General features: G+C 39.3%; 1 protein-coding gene across 1 annotated transcript in view; it reads left to right on the forward strand.

The window, feature by feature from the left end:
• The first annotated feature begins 3,606 nt into the window (after positions 1–3,606).
• LOC143020699 (deoxyribonuclease-1-like) overlaps positions 3,607–17,446 on the forward strand; it is a 37,679-nt gene continuing 23,839 nt past the window's right edge. The window contains exons 1-3 of the mRNA XM_076177351.1: positions 3,607–3,694; positions 7,789–8,012; positions 14,719–14,873. Coding sequence (XP_076033466.1) covers positions 7,845–8,012; positions 14,719–14,873 — 323 coding nt within the window. The 5' untranslated portion in view covers positions 3,607–3,694; positions 7,789–7,844. The remainder of the gene's footprint in view (positions 3,695–7,788; positions 8,013–14,718; positions 14,874–17,446) is intronic.

Genomic DNA, 17,446 nt, shown 5'->3' on the forward strand with positions numbered 1-17,446 from the left:
TGAGGTATTCAAATGGGCCAAGGGATTAAATAATTATGGGTGATGCAGACAAGCTCATCACATAAAGACAGCAGATCAGGACTTGTAGTAATGGGTTTCAATTGGACAAATTTACATTTAAGAAGGAAGTAGGTAAAAAGTGGTTTACGAACAGGGTGATTAACGAATGCAGTGATCGCTGAAACTCTTGGTTGTTTTAATAGAAGGTTAGATTACTTTATAGATGGGGATGATAGGTGGTAATGGCGATGGTTCTAACTAGTGTAGGCCTTATGGTCACTTGCAATCTCCTTCATTCTTATATTCTTCCAAATGCGATTACTTTTTTACATCGTCTTCCCATTGCGCGCCTGCCTTGGTCTCTACCCTCTAAAACCCATCGAAAAGATCACAAGAACAGAAGAAGGATTACAAAGGATTACAAAGGCGGAGCATGCCGACAGGAGACCTTTTGGTCCATATCTAGGTCGGATGCGAAAAAATCATAATAATGAAATAACAAATAAAAACTATAATAATGTAAATAAATACAATACACAAATAAATGCATAGGTATAGTTAAAATAATAAACAAACAGGTAAATAGTAAATAATAATAAATTGACATATAACTAATAATAAATGAAAACCAGACAGACAAATGAAAGATATTGCAAGAGACCATAAGGCCTACACTAGGCAGTTACATGTCCATTACCATCTATCATCCCCATCCATAAAGTTATCTAACTTTCTATTAAAACAATAAATATTTTCAGCACTCACTCCATGGTTGCTAAGTCTATTCCATTTGTTAACCACTCTATTGGTAAATCAGTTTTTGGCTATTTCCTTCTTAAATATAAAATTATCCAATTTAATTTCATTACTGCGAGTCCTGACCTGCTGCTTTAATAAGTAGAACCAACCACAAAACTCCTCTCAAAAATCGGTATCAACATGATACACCAATCAGTACTAACGACAAGAGACATAATGTCATAAAAAGTACAAAGATAGGAGAAGCGAGAAAATCGCGGCGGTTGCTCCATAAACTATTTTGGTTAATCATCAGAAGGAATAGAGAATATAATAAAGCAAAAATTACGTGCGGCAACACAGAACATCAGATTCACTGGTGATAAATGCAACATGCCCAACTGGAATAAATTAACATTACATACTGGTATGGAGAGGATGACGTGAAGGACCCTAGCAGCATCCAACACAAAGGAAACGACCAATCATAGGGAAGGATTCATAAACTGATCACGAAACAGTATATATATATATATATATGTGTATATATATATATATTTATATATATATATATATATATATATATACATACATATACATATATATATATACATATATATATATATATATATATATATATATATATATGCATGCGTTGTTAAAGTCAACAGCTGAGATAGCATTATTCTGTTTATAGAATATCTTTTCTATGTTACGCACTAATGTGCGGTCGTCTGGATGCAGATTTCCGAGTAGGATACTGAAGTCCATGGTGTTTTCCTCTAGACGTCTTTCGGCTCTAATTAGCCATCTTCAGGAGGTGTTGTCTGGTTGAATTGTTGACAGAGAATGACGCGGTTTGATCGTGTGGCGGTATATATCGGCGGAGAGCGGAGTGCCCAAACGTCCGCCCGCCAATCAGCGCGCGGGGTGCATCCTCTGTCTTCTCGTTGGTAACGACGTTTCAGGTTGCTGTTGTATATTAATAGCGGGTTTAATTTTACAATCAAAAACCCGCTATTAATATACAGCAGCAACCTGAAACGTCGTTACCAACGAGAAGACAGAGGATGCACCCCGCGCGCAGATAGGCGGGCGGACGTATGGGCACTCCGCTCACCGCCTAAATATACCGCCACACGATCAAACCGCGTCACTCTCGATCCCGCGCAAGCGAGGTGGTCTTTTCTTGAATTCCAGAATTCCAGAATTCTCTGTCAACATTTTTTCTATGAGGGGCGTAGTCTTCTCCAACAAACCCATAAATGAATCTCTGTCCATGCGTAGATAATTTTCGTAATCATCAGGGGCAGAGAGGAGCAACTCCTGTATATTTTCATGCGTGAATTTACTTCTTTTTTGAACCACTCTGTCATCCAAATCTTTCTTCCCTTACTTCTACTTTCCTCCTCAACGTCTAAATCCAGAATAATGGCTACGCACGCTGTCTCTTTGCTCATCTTCACGCCACAAGCTTTAAGGCCCCTATACACTGTCAGTCATGATTGTACAGTCATCGAGATTGTGCAAGCAGTGTTTGGGCCACACACTATCAGTAAGATTGAGCAATCATTACTTACCTCTTGGAGTTTGTGGGGTTGGATGAACTCCCTCCAAAATTCCTGAGTGTCCTGTGTGCTCGCCATGGTTACAAAGGAAAGACTGAGCTGTTGGCCTAATCATCGCCACTAACTATCACTCATGATGGTGTAACTACTATGCTTGAGCTTACAAAATCAAACCGTGTTGGAAATTCCTCAATCATCTGCGCGAACACTCAATCACACAGGATATGCTTGAGCAATCATGAATATTGTGCAATCATGACTGACAGTGTGTAGGGGCCTTTAGGGGTCAACTAATGATTGCACAATCTTGTTAGTAGTGTAGGGCTCAAATACTGCGCAATCTCGAAGATTGCACGATCATGATTGGCAGTGTATTTGGGCCTTTACACTATGCTGTACTGAACTGTAGTTATTCAACGCTTTACAATAAACGAACACGCCCTAACGTCAGAAGCGGCGATTATTTTTTTCTGTGGCTCTGGTTTATCTTGTAGTATAAGGAAGATATACTACGTAGACTCATCGAGGATGTTGAAATGACACATCATTGGAGTTCTCTGAATCTTGCTGGCTGGAGGGTCAGGTGACTTGAAGTAACCTGAGATTCTCTGTTGGACTTTCCTGGCCTACTGTTGTTCAATTAAAATGTGGCGAACTATACGGAACATCTCATAACTGTCAGCCAGAGATCCAGCAACTGTCAGCTATGACTAACTGTGTCAGTTGCATGAATCGCTGCTGGAATTGACGGTCCGAAATTAGGTTTACCGAAGGTTTAATTTATCGATGGTATGCACATATATTTCTGAGGTGGGTGGGTATTTAAACCATTAATCTTGTCCAAATCTCCTGGTAGTCATTTGCAATTTTCTCCGTCGTTTATTCTTTTGACGATCTAGGGTGATTCATCTGCTGCGATGGGATTGGTGTAATTTTTTGTTCCATCCATCATGAGGGCGTGCAGGTGTACGCACACCTGAACATTTTGTCCTTTACACGATTTGACGTAACACCGCTTAACATTCAGTAATTGCGGCACATTCCATCCCCTTCAACTCTGTAACGTACCATATACCCTTTAGCCCTGGATGATGGGTGACGATTTTATTCAGCTGAACTCTGAACAGTTCTGTTTGTTCAAAGTCCCTCCCTTCTCCTCGGATGAATGAAATCATCAGGCACAACCTAAAACAAAAAAAATTACACTGTGCGTCACCACGTTGAAAGCGTGAATAGAGTTCCAAGTATTTCGCCAAGGTAAAGGTTATCCGACGCACACATATGGACCGCAGTTGATTAGGTCGTATCTAGCCCAAAAGATTGGCTTACAGGACATTTCGAGAGCATAAAGCTCACATCGCCAGTATTCTCGGCCAGCAAGCGAATAGGTAAGTCGTTATTTCTAGAGACAGAACTTATGACTTTGGGGATGGGGCTCCCTGCATATTTGGGGTGTGCTGAACGTAATATCTGAGGGTGTTCAATGTAATATATATATATATATATATATTGGGGGTGCTGAACATAATAAAAACTACTAATCTTGTATAGCACTTACGGAAACAGTAACACAGCAGTGTTGCGACACCATTGCTGAACCATTAGAGGGTTTCGGCTCCTTGCTGAATCCCTTGAGCGAGAAGTAGGCATCCTATAGGGTTTTTTGGGTAGATTACGTGGGAGTAGGGGGGAAGTATCGAAATATAGTTTAGGCAGTAGAAACAGCTCAGAGAGGGACTGTGAAAAGAATCGCTAAAGCAGGTGGAGGGAGGATAAACTTAAAGTTTACTGTAGAAATAGCAGAAGCGTAATAAACAAAATTGATTTGCTGCGAGGTAAAGCATGCGTAGAGAATTTCGATATCATAGTTATTAGTGAATCCTGGATCAACATGGCTGATAAACACTTCCTTCCGGAAATCGAAATGAAGGATGTAAGTTTTTTCACAAGGACAGGGTTGGCAGGAGTGGGGGAGGAGTAGCACTTTTCGTTAAAAATACAATAAACTGTATTATCAACAATTCGATTAAGGAAGAGGACAGTACGGAATCTATTTGGGTGAAGATTATAGGCAAGAATAAGAAAGTTATTATTGGCATCCTAACCTCAGCATTGAGCAGACTGATCCCCTGATTCATGATATTCGCAGTGTTCCAGTACAAAAACGTTGTGATCATGGGAGATTTTAATTATAGAAACATTGACTGGGAAATCTTAGTAGATCAGGAACCGAAAAAATTCTTAGATGTGGTGCAAGATAATTTCCTAAAACAAATGATCCGATCCTATGAGGGGAGAAAATACCTTGGACTTACTTTTAACTAATAATGAGCACCTAATGAGTAACGTAAAAGTGGGAGATAGTCTAGGTTCTAGCGATCATCAAGAAATAAGATTTAATGTTATTTGGGAAGAATTAAAAAGTACGAATAACGTCCAAGTACCAGGCTTAAGGAGAGTCAATTTTGACAATATAAAAACCTATTTGAAATTCAATACGAAATGTCATACGGATGGTTAGGACATCATCGGCGCGGTCAGTAGTCGGGACATGACCAGGGGTCGGGTCACGGAGGGTAATATGCACACCTTGGGTCAGGTCACTTGGGGGCGGGGGTCAAAAGCCAGGTCAGCGATTTGGATGAAATGTATAGCAATATAATTGATTTAATTATTAATGCACAAAATACATTTATCCCCCTGAAGTCAATACGGAAGAATAGTAATACTCCCAAATGGATGACGGACAGACTGAAACATGGGATCGGAATGAAAAGAGGCCTTTACGTTAAAAAAAAAAAAAAAAAAAAAAAAAAACGGGGGAACACACCTTAGATCAAGATATAACGAAACGGCAAAGCTAGTTAAAAAGAATACACGTACAGCGAAACGTAACTATGAAATTAAGGTTGCCAGTCAAGCAAGATCCAACCCAAAGGGTTTCTTTCATCTCTATAGAACATTAAAAAAAAAAAAAAAAAAAAAAAAAAAAATAGGACCAATTTAAAACGAGGAAAATGTCATGATAGAATCAGAAGAAAAAATGAGTGAGGAGTTTAATAAATATTTTCTCTCGGTGTTTACTAATGAGAGGTTAGATGAGGTACCTGACTGCGATCCGATTTTCAGTGGGGATGAAGAAAGTAGACTATCTAATATCAGCATTAGTAAAGTAGAAGTTGTCAAGCAGATTGAAAGACTCTAAGCTATAAAATCCCCGGGTCCAGACGAAATTTTTAGAGTGCTTAAGGAGTGTAAATTTGAAATCTGCGACCAGCTAACTGAAATATTTAATAAATTGGTAGACACTGGTTTTGTGCCTTCTGCTTGGGGTCAGGCAAACGTTGTTCCTGTTTTTAAGAAGGGAGATAAATCGTCTTTATGCAACTACAGGCTAATCAGTTTGACATCGGTTATAGGTAAAATGCTTGAATCAATAATAGTAAATAGACTCAGAAACCACATCGAGAGACATAATTTAATTTGTGATTCATAGCATGGTTTCTCCAAGGATAAGTCATGTGTGACTAATCTTCTATCCTTTTACACTAAAGTATATAAGACGTCAGATAACAATGATAATTACGAGTGATTTACCTTGACTTTAACAAAACGTTCGACAAGGTGCCACACCAGAGACTACTAAATAAAATCAAAGCCCATGCCATAGGAGGAAAAGTGTTAGAAAACAGCGGGTCACCATAAATGAAGTAAAATCTAGGTGGGACAATGTTACTAGTGGGGTTCCCCAGGGCTCAGTTTTGGGTCCCTTGTTGTTCATTATGTACATAAACGACTTAGACGATGGGATAGTGATGTTAGTAAGTTTGTGGACGACACTAAAATAGGACGCCTAATTAGGTCAGGAGACGACGCAGAGATTCTGCAGGATGATCTTAACAAATTGTTCGCATGGTCGGTGAAATGGAAAATGAACTTCAATATCTCTAAGTGTAGCATGTTAAACATAGGGCTACACAACCCCGAAAATAGATACAACTTAGATAAAACGCTTTTAGAGAAAACTGAGTGTGAGAGAGACTTGGTTGTTCTAGTGAGTACGGACTTTAAAACCAGGGAATAGTGCATTAACACCAGGAATAAAGCTAACAGAGCATTAGGTTTCATTGCTAGGATGGTAACGAATAGAAGTGCAGAGGTAATTGTCAAACTCTACCTAACGATAGTTAGACCCATCCTTGACTATGCGGTACAGTTTTGGTCTCCGTCCTATAGAATGGACACCAATTCACTAGTCAGTACAGAGAATGACCAAAATGATACATGGACTCAGAAATTTGCCTTATGAAGAGAGGCTTAGGCACGTTAACTTACATTCTCTGGAAAGATGCAGAGTGTGGGGTGATCTAATAGAGGTGTTCAAGTGGATCAAAGGCTTTAACAAGGGTGAGGCAAGCAAGGTCATCATATTAAAACAACAGGGCAGGACTTGCAGTAATGGTTTTAAACTGGACAAATTTAGATTTAAGAAGGAAATAAGCAAGAATTGGTTTTCTAATAGGGTAGTCAATGAATGGAAGACTTAGTAACCATGTAGTGAGTGCTGAAACTATCAGTCGTTTTAAGAAATGGTTAGACAACTTTATGGATGGGGATGACAGGTGGTGATGTATATGGAGCTGCCTAGTGTAGGCCTTATGGTCTCTTGCAGTCTCCTTCATTCTTATGTTTTTATGTACTATGATCATCAGTCAGGGCCAACAGTGCATTGGGCATTATGTGGTCCATGCAGTACAAGCATGTGTAGGTGGTGCCAAGTTGCAAGATAATAAATTATGGACATATGTTTGCAGCAAAGAATATTCTCGAAACCCATTAGTTTACATCAAACTGCAAAATAACTTGCAATTTTATTCTGGCAATCAATATATACAAAAAATTACAGAAAAATACAAATATAGGAACTTGAGAGTTTGGGGAGCTATTAAGTTTTTGGGGGAGCTAAGCCCCTAAATATGTTGTATTTTTCTTGTTACCTCTAAAAATATGTTTTTTACTCTATGTATGATGGGTCTTGTGTATTTTGGGGTTGTATTATGGCCTGGGTTTGTTTCTCTGTCACTGCAAGTGGGTGATGGTGGGGGAGGTCAGGTATACTGTCATCCTTAGTAGAAAAAATGTTCAGAGCTGAAGTTGTGAGGAAGTAGGAGAGTTGTGAAGAGATTATTAAACATTGGGCCTGTTCTGGAGATCATGTAGGACCCATTCCTTGTGGGTGCACCTTCAAGTGGAGGTGAGGATTGTAATGTAGCTCTTGATTGGACCAACTCCTGACCAACAACAGGCTGTCATCTCATGTACAGTAGTTGATGCATCATAGTACCTCATATTTGTTCAAGATAACAGGCTTTTATACATGTGAGATTAAGTTAGTATGGCATAAAGTAACAAGTAGCCCATAGTGAATATCCATCATACATTAAAATGAAACTATATAATTTCAATATCCCTGCTTGCCCAGGTATATCCATCTGCATCTCCTCAAAAAGGTTCCCATAGAAGCCTGCTGACAACAAAATGTCAGTCCTGGTACTCTTAGTATGGTGCCTGGTAGCTGGGACAACCCTAACAGATGCAGACACAACCAAGGATGTTGGGAAACAGATAAAAATTGCAGCTTGGAACCTGCAGCGTTTTGGGATCACTAAAATGAGCAAGGTTGATGTTGTTAATGTCATTGTTAAGGTCAGTGGCTACCATCTGATGATCATATACTGTATATGCATACAAATATAATAAACTGTGCTCAACTTATATCTCTCTTGATAGTGCAGTAGTTTAAGTCAATGTTCACTTGTTACATCTCAGCTGAGTTCAAGTCCTTGGCTTGACTACGTATCAGATTCTGTATATGTTTCCGTTGAGCTCCTTGTCAGTCTTGATCATGATGGCATGGAATTAAAGTGACAAATTAATGTGGTTGAAAAAATCAATATGTGTGTGCTGGGGACCATTCAGTGTGTGTGTATAATACTTTTCCACATATACATACTACCATTGCACTATCATAGCGTGGATGGGTTGAGCATAAAATTCATGTACATATAACTGTGTTAAAATATCATTCACACATATTCCCTCACCCCCCAACCACTCCCATGCATCACAGCATCATTCATACACAACCATTTTCCACTCACCTCTACCTTCTGTCTTCTCCCTTCCTTCCTCAATGGACATTCCCCTCTTTCCCAATGCCCCTTTTGCCCCATCCATCCATCTCATCCTTGGTCACCCCCTCATGCTCACTCCATCCACCTCTGGCTTCCACACCTATTTTACTAATCTTTCTTCACTCATTCTTTCCATGTGTCCAAGCTATCCCAATACTTGTTCATCAGCCCTATCTCCCAACTCCCTTTCCACCCCTACTCTCCTCCTCACCTCATTTCTCACTCTATCCAATCTAGTAACCCCTACCCTATTTCTTAGACATTTAATCTTAAACACATTTAAACTCCTCTGTTATGTTCCATGTTTCTGCCCATACAGTGCTGTTGGTATAATCACCCTTTCAAACAATATCCTCTTAGCATCCATTCCTAAATGTCTATTTCTCATTACATTTCTTAATCCCCCAAGGCATTTATTTGCTTCTTTCAATCTACATTCTTTCTCCACCTCCACTTCTCCCTTTCTTGCCACATTCTCCCCCAATTATCTAAAGCTGTCCACTTCCTCCAGCCTTTCTCCCTTAATACAACCACTCCTCGTTTAACGACCTACTCAGTTAACGACAACGCGGAGTAACGACGGTCTTTATGGCAGACCAATATTCGTTTAACGTAAATACCGGTATTGGTAAATTTTTAGTTTCGACCATGGGCGCAATATAGCAATAGAAAATTAATTATTAATTTTGTAAATTATAATGTATCAACGTAATATGCAATTTTGTGAGCGGAAAAAAAGTGCTAAAACAGATTTCGTAACGAAGTCGTGTCGGACGAATGGTACGCCATGTTTGTTATGATAGATGCCGACGTCGAAGAAATGAAAGGATGATAAATTCGTCTAACCTAAACTAAACTAACCTAACCTGTATTTAATAAATCATTACCTGCAAATTAAATGTCATCCGGCTTGTCCTCGTTGTCGTCGTCGGGAGAGACGTTGACGTTAACTTGCGAGGTATACAAAGTTCTTGCAGCTTGAAGGAATGCATGTATCTCCGCTCCATAACATTCCTTCGAGAAAATGTACCTGGCGAGCTACGATCGGAAGTACCAAGGCCGTCAATTGACAGACGACAAGATGGCGTCCCGATCCTATGCTACCGACTTCGTTCATTAGCATATTTGCTTGTAGCAAGGTATTTTCTATTTTCATTTCTGCCCACAAAATTGCATATGACGTTGATACATTTTAATTTACAAAATTAATAATTAATTTTCTATTGCTATATTGCGCCCATGGTCGAAACTTAAAAAAAAAAAAACAAAAAAAAATAAAAAAAAAAAAAAAAAAAAAAAAAAAAAAAAAAAAAAAAAAAAAAAAAACGGTATTTAATATGGAATGTCAGCATACGCGGATTTGGTCATACATGGTAATTTCAGGAACCTAACCACCGCGTTATTTGGGAGCTTTCTGTACTATCAAAACAGTAAATAAAACTTTAATGTACTGTATAAAAGAGGGAAAATACACGAAAATAAAGATACATGTATTGCTGGACATTGTACACACAGTACATATACGTGTATGTATACACTTTCGCTTAGCGACCAATTCGGTTAACGACGGCGACGCTGGTCCCAATTGTCGTCGTTAAACGAGGAGTGGTTGTACTAACTTCTAATTTGCTGCCATTCTCTCCCTTTGTACATCTCAACACCTTACTTTTACCCATTTATCTTCAACTTCCTTCTTTCACAAACCTTCCCAAGTTCTGTCACTAACTTCTTTAATCCTACCTCTGATCCTGCTACAAGTGCAATGTTGTCAGCAAAAAACAACTGGCTTATCTCCCTATTTTTCTCCATTTTCTTTAACCATCTCCAATCCCCAGCCCATTACTAAAATACTCCCCATATAACATCACATGTAAATGATAAGTACATGTTTCTATGCTACAGCCTTCAACACAACTCACCCATCTCATTACATCACATAAAAACTACTAGCTAAGAGCCTCTTGAATAGTACAATGGTAGCATGCTGGCCTTGTAACCACAGGGTCAGCATTTTGAACTTCCCCCAGGCTTGTGAGCTGAAGTTGTTTACTGGGGAAATTACTGCTTTGGCTGGGCACCATGGTGGGGAGTTGAAGCTTGCCTCGGCTGACAGTTGGGGGCCTGCCATGGTGTCTGTTTGAACCCTCACTGCAGTGCAGAGGTTAGAGAAGCCATCCACTCTGAGTAATAGCCCCCCCGACTGCTGTTCACCTCAGGACCAGAGGTGACTTGGGCATCACTGTGTGTGTGATACATCAGTTTGCTCCAGGTACTGCCATTGCAGTGGCATACTGTAGACACTGTCTCCTGCTTTCATGTATGAATAGATCTGTATCAACGACAAGGTTGAGGTCCGAGAGCAACCCTGCAACCACAAACACACACACACTAGATTTAGAAATAATGAAGAACCGTTGAGACTAGATTTATTATTTATGTCAGAACCTGAAATTGTAGACAAAATTGAATACAAGACACCAATTGTGAAGAGTGACCACATACTACTTGAGTTAGAACTAAAGGAGGAAATATATATAGAGAGAAATGAGAAATACAGAAAAGGAAGACTGATGTATAGTAAAATGGACTTTGAGAAACTTAGAAAAAAAAATTCTTAAAGTGAGCTGGGAAAAATTCTACAATGAAGAAACACAAGTGGAAGAAAAATGGATGATTCTGATGAAAATCTATAAAGGAGTGGATAAATATGTCCCAAAGCAAAAACCAGAAAAGGTGTATATTAAGTGCTGATTTAACAGAAGGTGCAGTGAAGCAAAGCTTGGAAAAGATGGAGAAAAGACAAAAAAAAAAAAAAATCTATATCAATCATAGGAATGAATATGTAAAAATATGCAGGGAAGAATAAAGAAACTATGACAGACATAATAGAAAAATGTAAGGATCAGCCAAAATTATTCTATAGATATATGAATGGTAAACTAAAAAACAAACAGGAAACAGTGAAACTATGCCAAGGGAATATGAAATACAGTGAGACCTCTCATTAACGGACATTAATTAGCTGTGTTTGCTGAGTTTTCGCTATGTTTTCGGTGTTTTGGAGTGTTTTTTGGGTGGCATAGTGATTACACGCACTAAACAACAGCACCAAAAACACAGCGAAAACACCGCAAACACTGCTAATTAGTGTCCATTAATGAGAGGTCTCACTGTACACAGAAGATACAGAAATGGCTGAAGTCATGAGCGAACACTTCAAGTCAGTTTTCACTAGAAAAAATGTACAACATTGGGATGAAAAGAGAGAAGTGAAGTACCCCCCTGAGGGAAATAATAGTAACATGGAAAGAAATAATGGACCAAATAATGAAGTTTGATGTCAGGAAATCACACAACCTGGAATTGCAAACTGGATATTAAAAGAATATAAAGAAGAACTAATAGACAAAATATATAACATAAAAGTCGCTCACTCAAAAATTGATAAAAAGTAGATGGATAAAATATCTAGAGGAGAACAATATATTAAATCCGAGACAATTTGGATTTAGACAGGGAAAATCCTGTTCCACAAATTTTATTTGTTTTTACTCAAGACTACTAGGTATAATACAGGAAAGGGATGGATGGGCTGATTGTGCTTTCCTAGATCTACAAAAAGCTTTTGACAAAGTCCCACAAAAGATATTAAGAAAACTGGAAACCATAGGAGGAATACAAGGTAAACTATTAAAATGGATGGAGGACTTTTTCCATGGAAGAAAAATAGGAGTAGTGCTCAGAGATAAGAGTTCTACTTGGGAAGAGGTGATTAGTGAAATTCCAAAAGGAACAATATTGGCTCCACTAATGTTTGCTACGGTATTTATGTGAATGACATGGATGAAGGTGAGGAATGTTACATGAGCTTCTTTGCAGATGACACAAAACTGTTGAAGAAAGTGAGTACTGAAATGGACTGTGATTCACTGCAGAGAGATCTGAACAGGGTGTGGGAATGGAGTTCAGAAGTGGGAAGTGTAGCATAATGGAATTGGAAAAAAGTAAAAAAAGGATATCAGGACAATATAAAATTGGTGCAAAAGAAGTAAAGAGAGTGGGATCTGAAAAAGACTTGGGATTAATCATCACGAAGGATATGTCCCCTAACAAACAGATAAACAAAATTGTCAGTGAAACCTATAACTTGCTAAGATCAATAAAAGTAGCTTTTACTTACTTGGATGAAGAAATGGTATAGAAAATAGTAGTAAACTCATAAGGCCAAAATTGGAGTATGCAGTGACACTATGGTCACCTAGTATAGAATATAAGGAAAATTGAGAGAATCCAGAGAGCAACTACAAAGATGGCCCCAACACTATCAAAACTGTCATATAAAGACAGATTGTCAAAACTAGAATTACTGACTCTAGAACAAAGGAGAGAAAGAGGTGACTTGTTGACTATCCACAGAATTATGAGAGGTATAGAAATCCTTGATAGAGAAGACTTACTAAATTGGGATAGGAGAAACACAGGGGGACATGGAAAGAAGCTCAAAAAGGACAGTTATAGAAGAGACATGAAAAAGAACAGCTTTTCCCACAGAGTGGTGGATGTATGGAACACACTATACAAAACAATAGTGTGCAAATTAAGAGCAAATTAAACATAGTGAGATACAGAGATGGGGCACCAAGAGCGTAGCTCCCCTTTCCGTAAGATACATCTAGATAAAACTATGTAAATACACATACAAAAAGTTAAATGGGAAAAAGCAGCAGCAGCAACTTACAACTCAAACATATATAACCTACCAATGATATCACACAATTTATCCACACAAAAGAATACAAAGAGCAATGACAAAGATAGCACCAACACTCTCCAAATTGACATATATCGTCCAAATTGGAAATACCAACTCTGGAACATAGAAGAGAAAGAGGAGATCTACTGACTATTTGTTGAATTATGAAAGGAATGGAAATCCTAGAGATGATTTATTAAAGTGGGACAAGAGAAAAACAAGAGGACATGAAAAGAAACTCAAAAAGGATAATTATAGAAGAGATCTGAAAAAGAATATTTTCCCACACAGAGTGGTGGACACCTGGAATAGATTAGATAAAGCAACAATGTGTGCAAACACTATTTAAGAATTTAAGAACAAACTTGATGCTGAAAGATACAAAGATGGGTCACAACAAGCATAGCTCCCTTCCCGTATAATACAACTTGGTAGATACATCGAAATTGCTGTACTGAACAAATTCTTCAAAATAGACCACCAAACTCAATACCTCACCTGTGTCCCAAGACATACCTTACACAAAAATCCCTCTTAAGAGAAGTAAGAACCATAGTGGCATGCTTGTATTTAGGACCCTATCCAATTTTAAAATAGTATCAACACAGAACAGACCTAACCACAGAATCAAACTGCTCTAGGTGCAACCACCATAGACACTGAACACCTCATCCCATAATGCCCCACAATAATAATCCCTAAACAACACAAAATTTCTCTTCCCTGAGTGATCATGGTGGCTGTGGCTGGTTCCCTTGGAGCTGTGGGCCTCCTGAGAGAGAGACCTGTAGCAGTGAATTGATTGACTGACTCCAGGAACCACCCCACCAGACTACCTCCTTGACAAAATCAAGAAAAATGACATGTGGGATACCATAGGGCTCAGTGCTGGCACCAATAATGTTCTTGATATACATTAACATGATGAACGAAATAGGTAGCTGCACTAACTTATTTGTTGATGGGTTGGGGTCCAGCGAGGTACCTGCTCCACAAACCATGAAAAAAAAAAAAAAAAAAAAAAAAAAAAAAAATCATGAAAGGAGTGAAAAGTAAAGAAGATTCTAAATTATTGCAAAATGACCTACATAAGGTTTCAAATGGAGCCAGGAGTGGAAAACCAGATCCAATGCAAAGAAATGGATGATTCATTAAGTTGTATGTTGCTCCTTTGGAAGTGAAGACACCTGACCCACCATGATTAGAAATTATATCACACACAAAGAGTACACATCCTTTTGTCACCTTTTCTCAAATATCCCTTTTGCAACTTCTTTTCTGCTTCCATGATTCCTATCCCTATTTTGATCTCAATCTTCTCCCTCCTCGTCAGTCATCTCTATTTATCTCCCCCCCCTTGCTCCAACATCTGCTTCCTCTACTGTTTCTCTTTCTCTTCAGATTAAATTTCTCTCACTGGTCCCCGCTATCATAATTACTTTTTTCTTATACCTATGCATGGTAGGTAATGAAACGTTATGACATCATAATCATTCAAGAGGTGGTGGATTCCAAAGAAAAAGCTGTCTATGACTTACTGGAAAAGCTCAACAACGAAACAAGTGAATCATACAACCTCACCCTATCGGAACGTCTTGGCAGATCAACCTATAAGGAACAGTAAGAATATGATATGTTTGCACAGTTTACCTAAAAAGCACCTAATCACCAAAATGTTTTCTTTTTTATAAACAAAAGGATTCAATTGAAACATAAGATGATGTATAAAGAAGCTCATTGCAGATTAACCTCTTGGCATCCTGTCAAGATTTCATTGATGCTGAATGGGATTTCAATCAGTAAAATCCTTGTATGCGATGAGGATGATTTCACATTTGTTAGAATAATTTGTGCAACTAATAACAAGTATCTGCCATATATAATCTTTGATTTTATTCATTGCTGGAGCAACTGATTCCTTATTTTTGGACAAGAATAATATAAGAAGATCCTTGAAAAATTTAAGATTAAGTATCTGAGAAATACGATTGGTGTTATAAGAATGAATAGAGTGAGCAATGTGGATGTGATGCAGAGAGCAGGGCTGGAAAGGGAGCTGTCTGATAGGGTAGAATGGAAACTCCCGAGATGGTTTGGGCATAAGGAAAAGGTGTGGAAAGCAGATGCTGTAGAGAGGCTGAAAGGAAAATAAATTAGAATGAGATGGATAGGGGGGCTTCGGATGCATATGGAATGTTTTGAGGAGGGAAGATTGGAGTGAAAGGAATGAGATTGTGAATGGATGAAAGGATGACACAACCTGAAGGAATATTCTCATTTGCTCCATGTTGTATGGCTGTGGTCTAAAAAGGACATGCAGGCATTTTTTAGGCCCCCTGATTCCCATGCTCACACTCTTTTCACACCCAACTTCATTGTAAGTTAAAGGCAAATTGTAAGTTATGTACAAATTAGATTAAGTAGCTGCAGTGGGAAATGCTAAGAAAATGAGAGTGATGAGTGAGGAAAATGGAGGAGAAATAAGGAAGGATGAAGTGAAGACAGCAGTTAAGATGATGAAAGCAGGTAAGGCACCTGGTCTGGATGGATGCCATGCAGAATGTCTTAAAAAAGGAGGTACAGTGATGGTGGACTGGTTGGTGAGGTTATTTAATGTTTGCTGGAGAGAAGGTAGAGTGCCGGAGGACTGGAGGAGTGCTTGTATAGTTCCACTTTACAAGGGGAAAGGGGGACAAGTGTGAATGTAGTAGTTTCAGAGGGATTAGCTTGTTAAGTGTAGTTGGGAAGGCTTATGGGAGGATCTTGATTGAGAGGATTAGGAGAGGAACAGAGGGAGTAATTGGTGAGGAACAGTGTGGATTTAGGACAGGTAGAGGTTGTGTAGATCAGATTTTTGTGGTAAGACAAATATGTGAGAAAGCTATAGGAAAGGGGAAGGATGTTTTTTGGGCTTTAATGGATCTGGAAAATGCTTACGACAGGGTAGACACAAAGGCATTGTGGGAGGTTATGCGGATATACGGGATAGGAGGAAAGCTTCTCAGAGCTGTCAAGAGTTTTTATGAGAGTAGTAGAGCTTGTGTCAGGATTGGAAATGGAGAGAGTGGTTTGAGGTAAAGGTGGGACTTCGTCAAGGATGCGTTATGTCACCCTGGCTGTTCAACTTATACATGGATGGGGTAGTGCGAGAGGTAAATGCAAGGGTAGTGGGTCAGGGATTGGAGATGGTTAAAGAAAATGGAGAAAAGTGGGAGGTGAGCCAGCTGTTGTTTGCGGACGACACTGCGTTTGTGGCAGGATCAGAGGAGGGATTGAGGAAGTTGGTGACAGAGTTTGGGAGAGTGTGTGATAGAAGAAAGCTGAAGATAAATGTGGGTAAAAGTAAGGTGATGAGATGTACAAGGAGTGAAAGTGGCAGTAATCTGGAAGTGAGCATTAAGGGAGAGCAACTGGAGGAAGTGGATAGTTTTAGATACTTGGGTGCAAATGTGGCAGGAAAAGGTGGAGTAAAGGTGGAGGTAGAATGTAGATTGAGAGAAGCGAGTAAATGCCTTGGTGGATTAAAAAGTGTAATAAGGAATAGAAATTTGGGAATGGATGCTAAGAGGAGACTATATGAAGGAGTGATTGTGCCAACAGCACTGTATGGAGCAGAAACATGGAACATAAGAGAGGAAGAGAGAAGGAGCTTGAATGTGTTTGAGATGAAGTGTCTGAGAAGTATGATGGGGGTTACTAGGCTGGATAGAGTGAGAAATGAGGAGGTGAGGAGGAGAACAGGGGTGGAAAGGGAGTTGGGAGATAGGGTTGATGAAAAAGAGTATTAGGATGGTTTGGACACATGGAAAGAATGAGTGAAGAAAGACTAGTAAATGAGATGTGGAAGGCAGATGTGGAGGGAGTGAACATGGGGGGACGTCCTAGGATGAGATGGATGGATGGGGTGAAGGGGGCTTTGGGGAAGAGGGGAATGTCTGTTGAGGAAGGACAGGAGAGGACAGAAGATAGGGGTGAATGGAGAATGGTTGTATATGGAAGATGTTGTGATGCATGAGGTGGAATGGACAGGGAGATGGGGGGTGAGGTAATGTGTGTGAGCAAAATTTTGACGCAGCCCAAAGGGATTTCTCCCCGTCCTCTCCTTTGTATGGGAGGACGGAGAGGGGGGTCGCCGATTTAATGAAGCGGCCTTGCTGTGGATGTGCTGTGTCTTGCGACACTGCTTCTGACCC

The sequence above is a fragment of the Oratosquilla oratoria genome, chromosome 40 (genome assembly GCF_046742065.1).
Source record: "Oratosquilla oratoria isolate Oo_2021 chromosome 40, ASM4674206v1, whole genome shotgun sequence".
In the NCBI taxonomy this organism is placed as follows: domain Eukaryota; kingdom Metazoa; phylum Arthropoda; class Malacostraca; order Stomatopoda; family Squillidae; genus Oratosquilla; species Oratosquilla oratoria.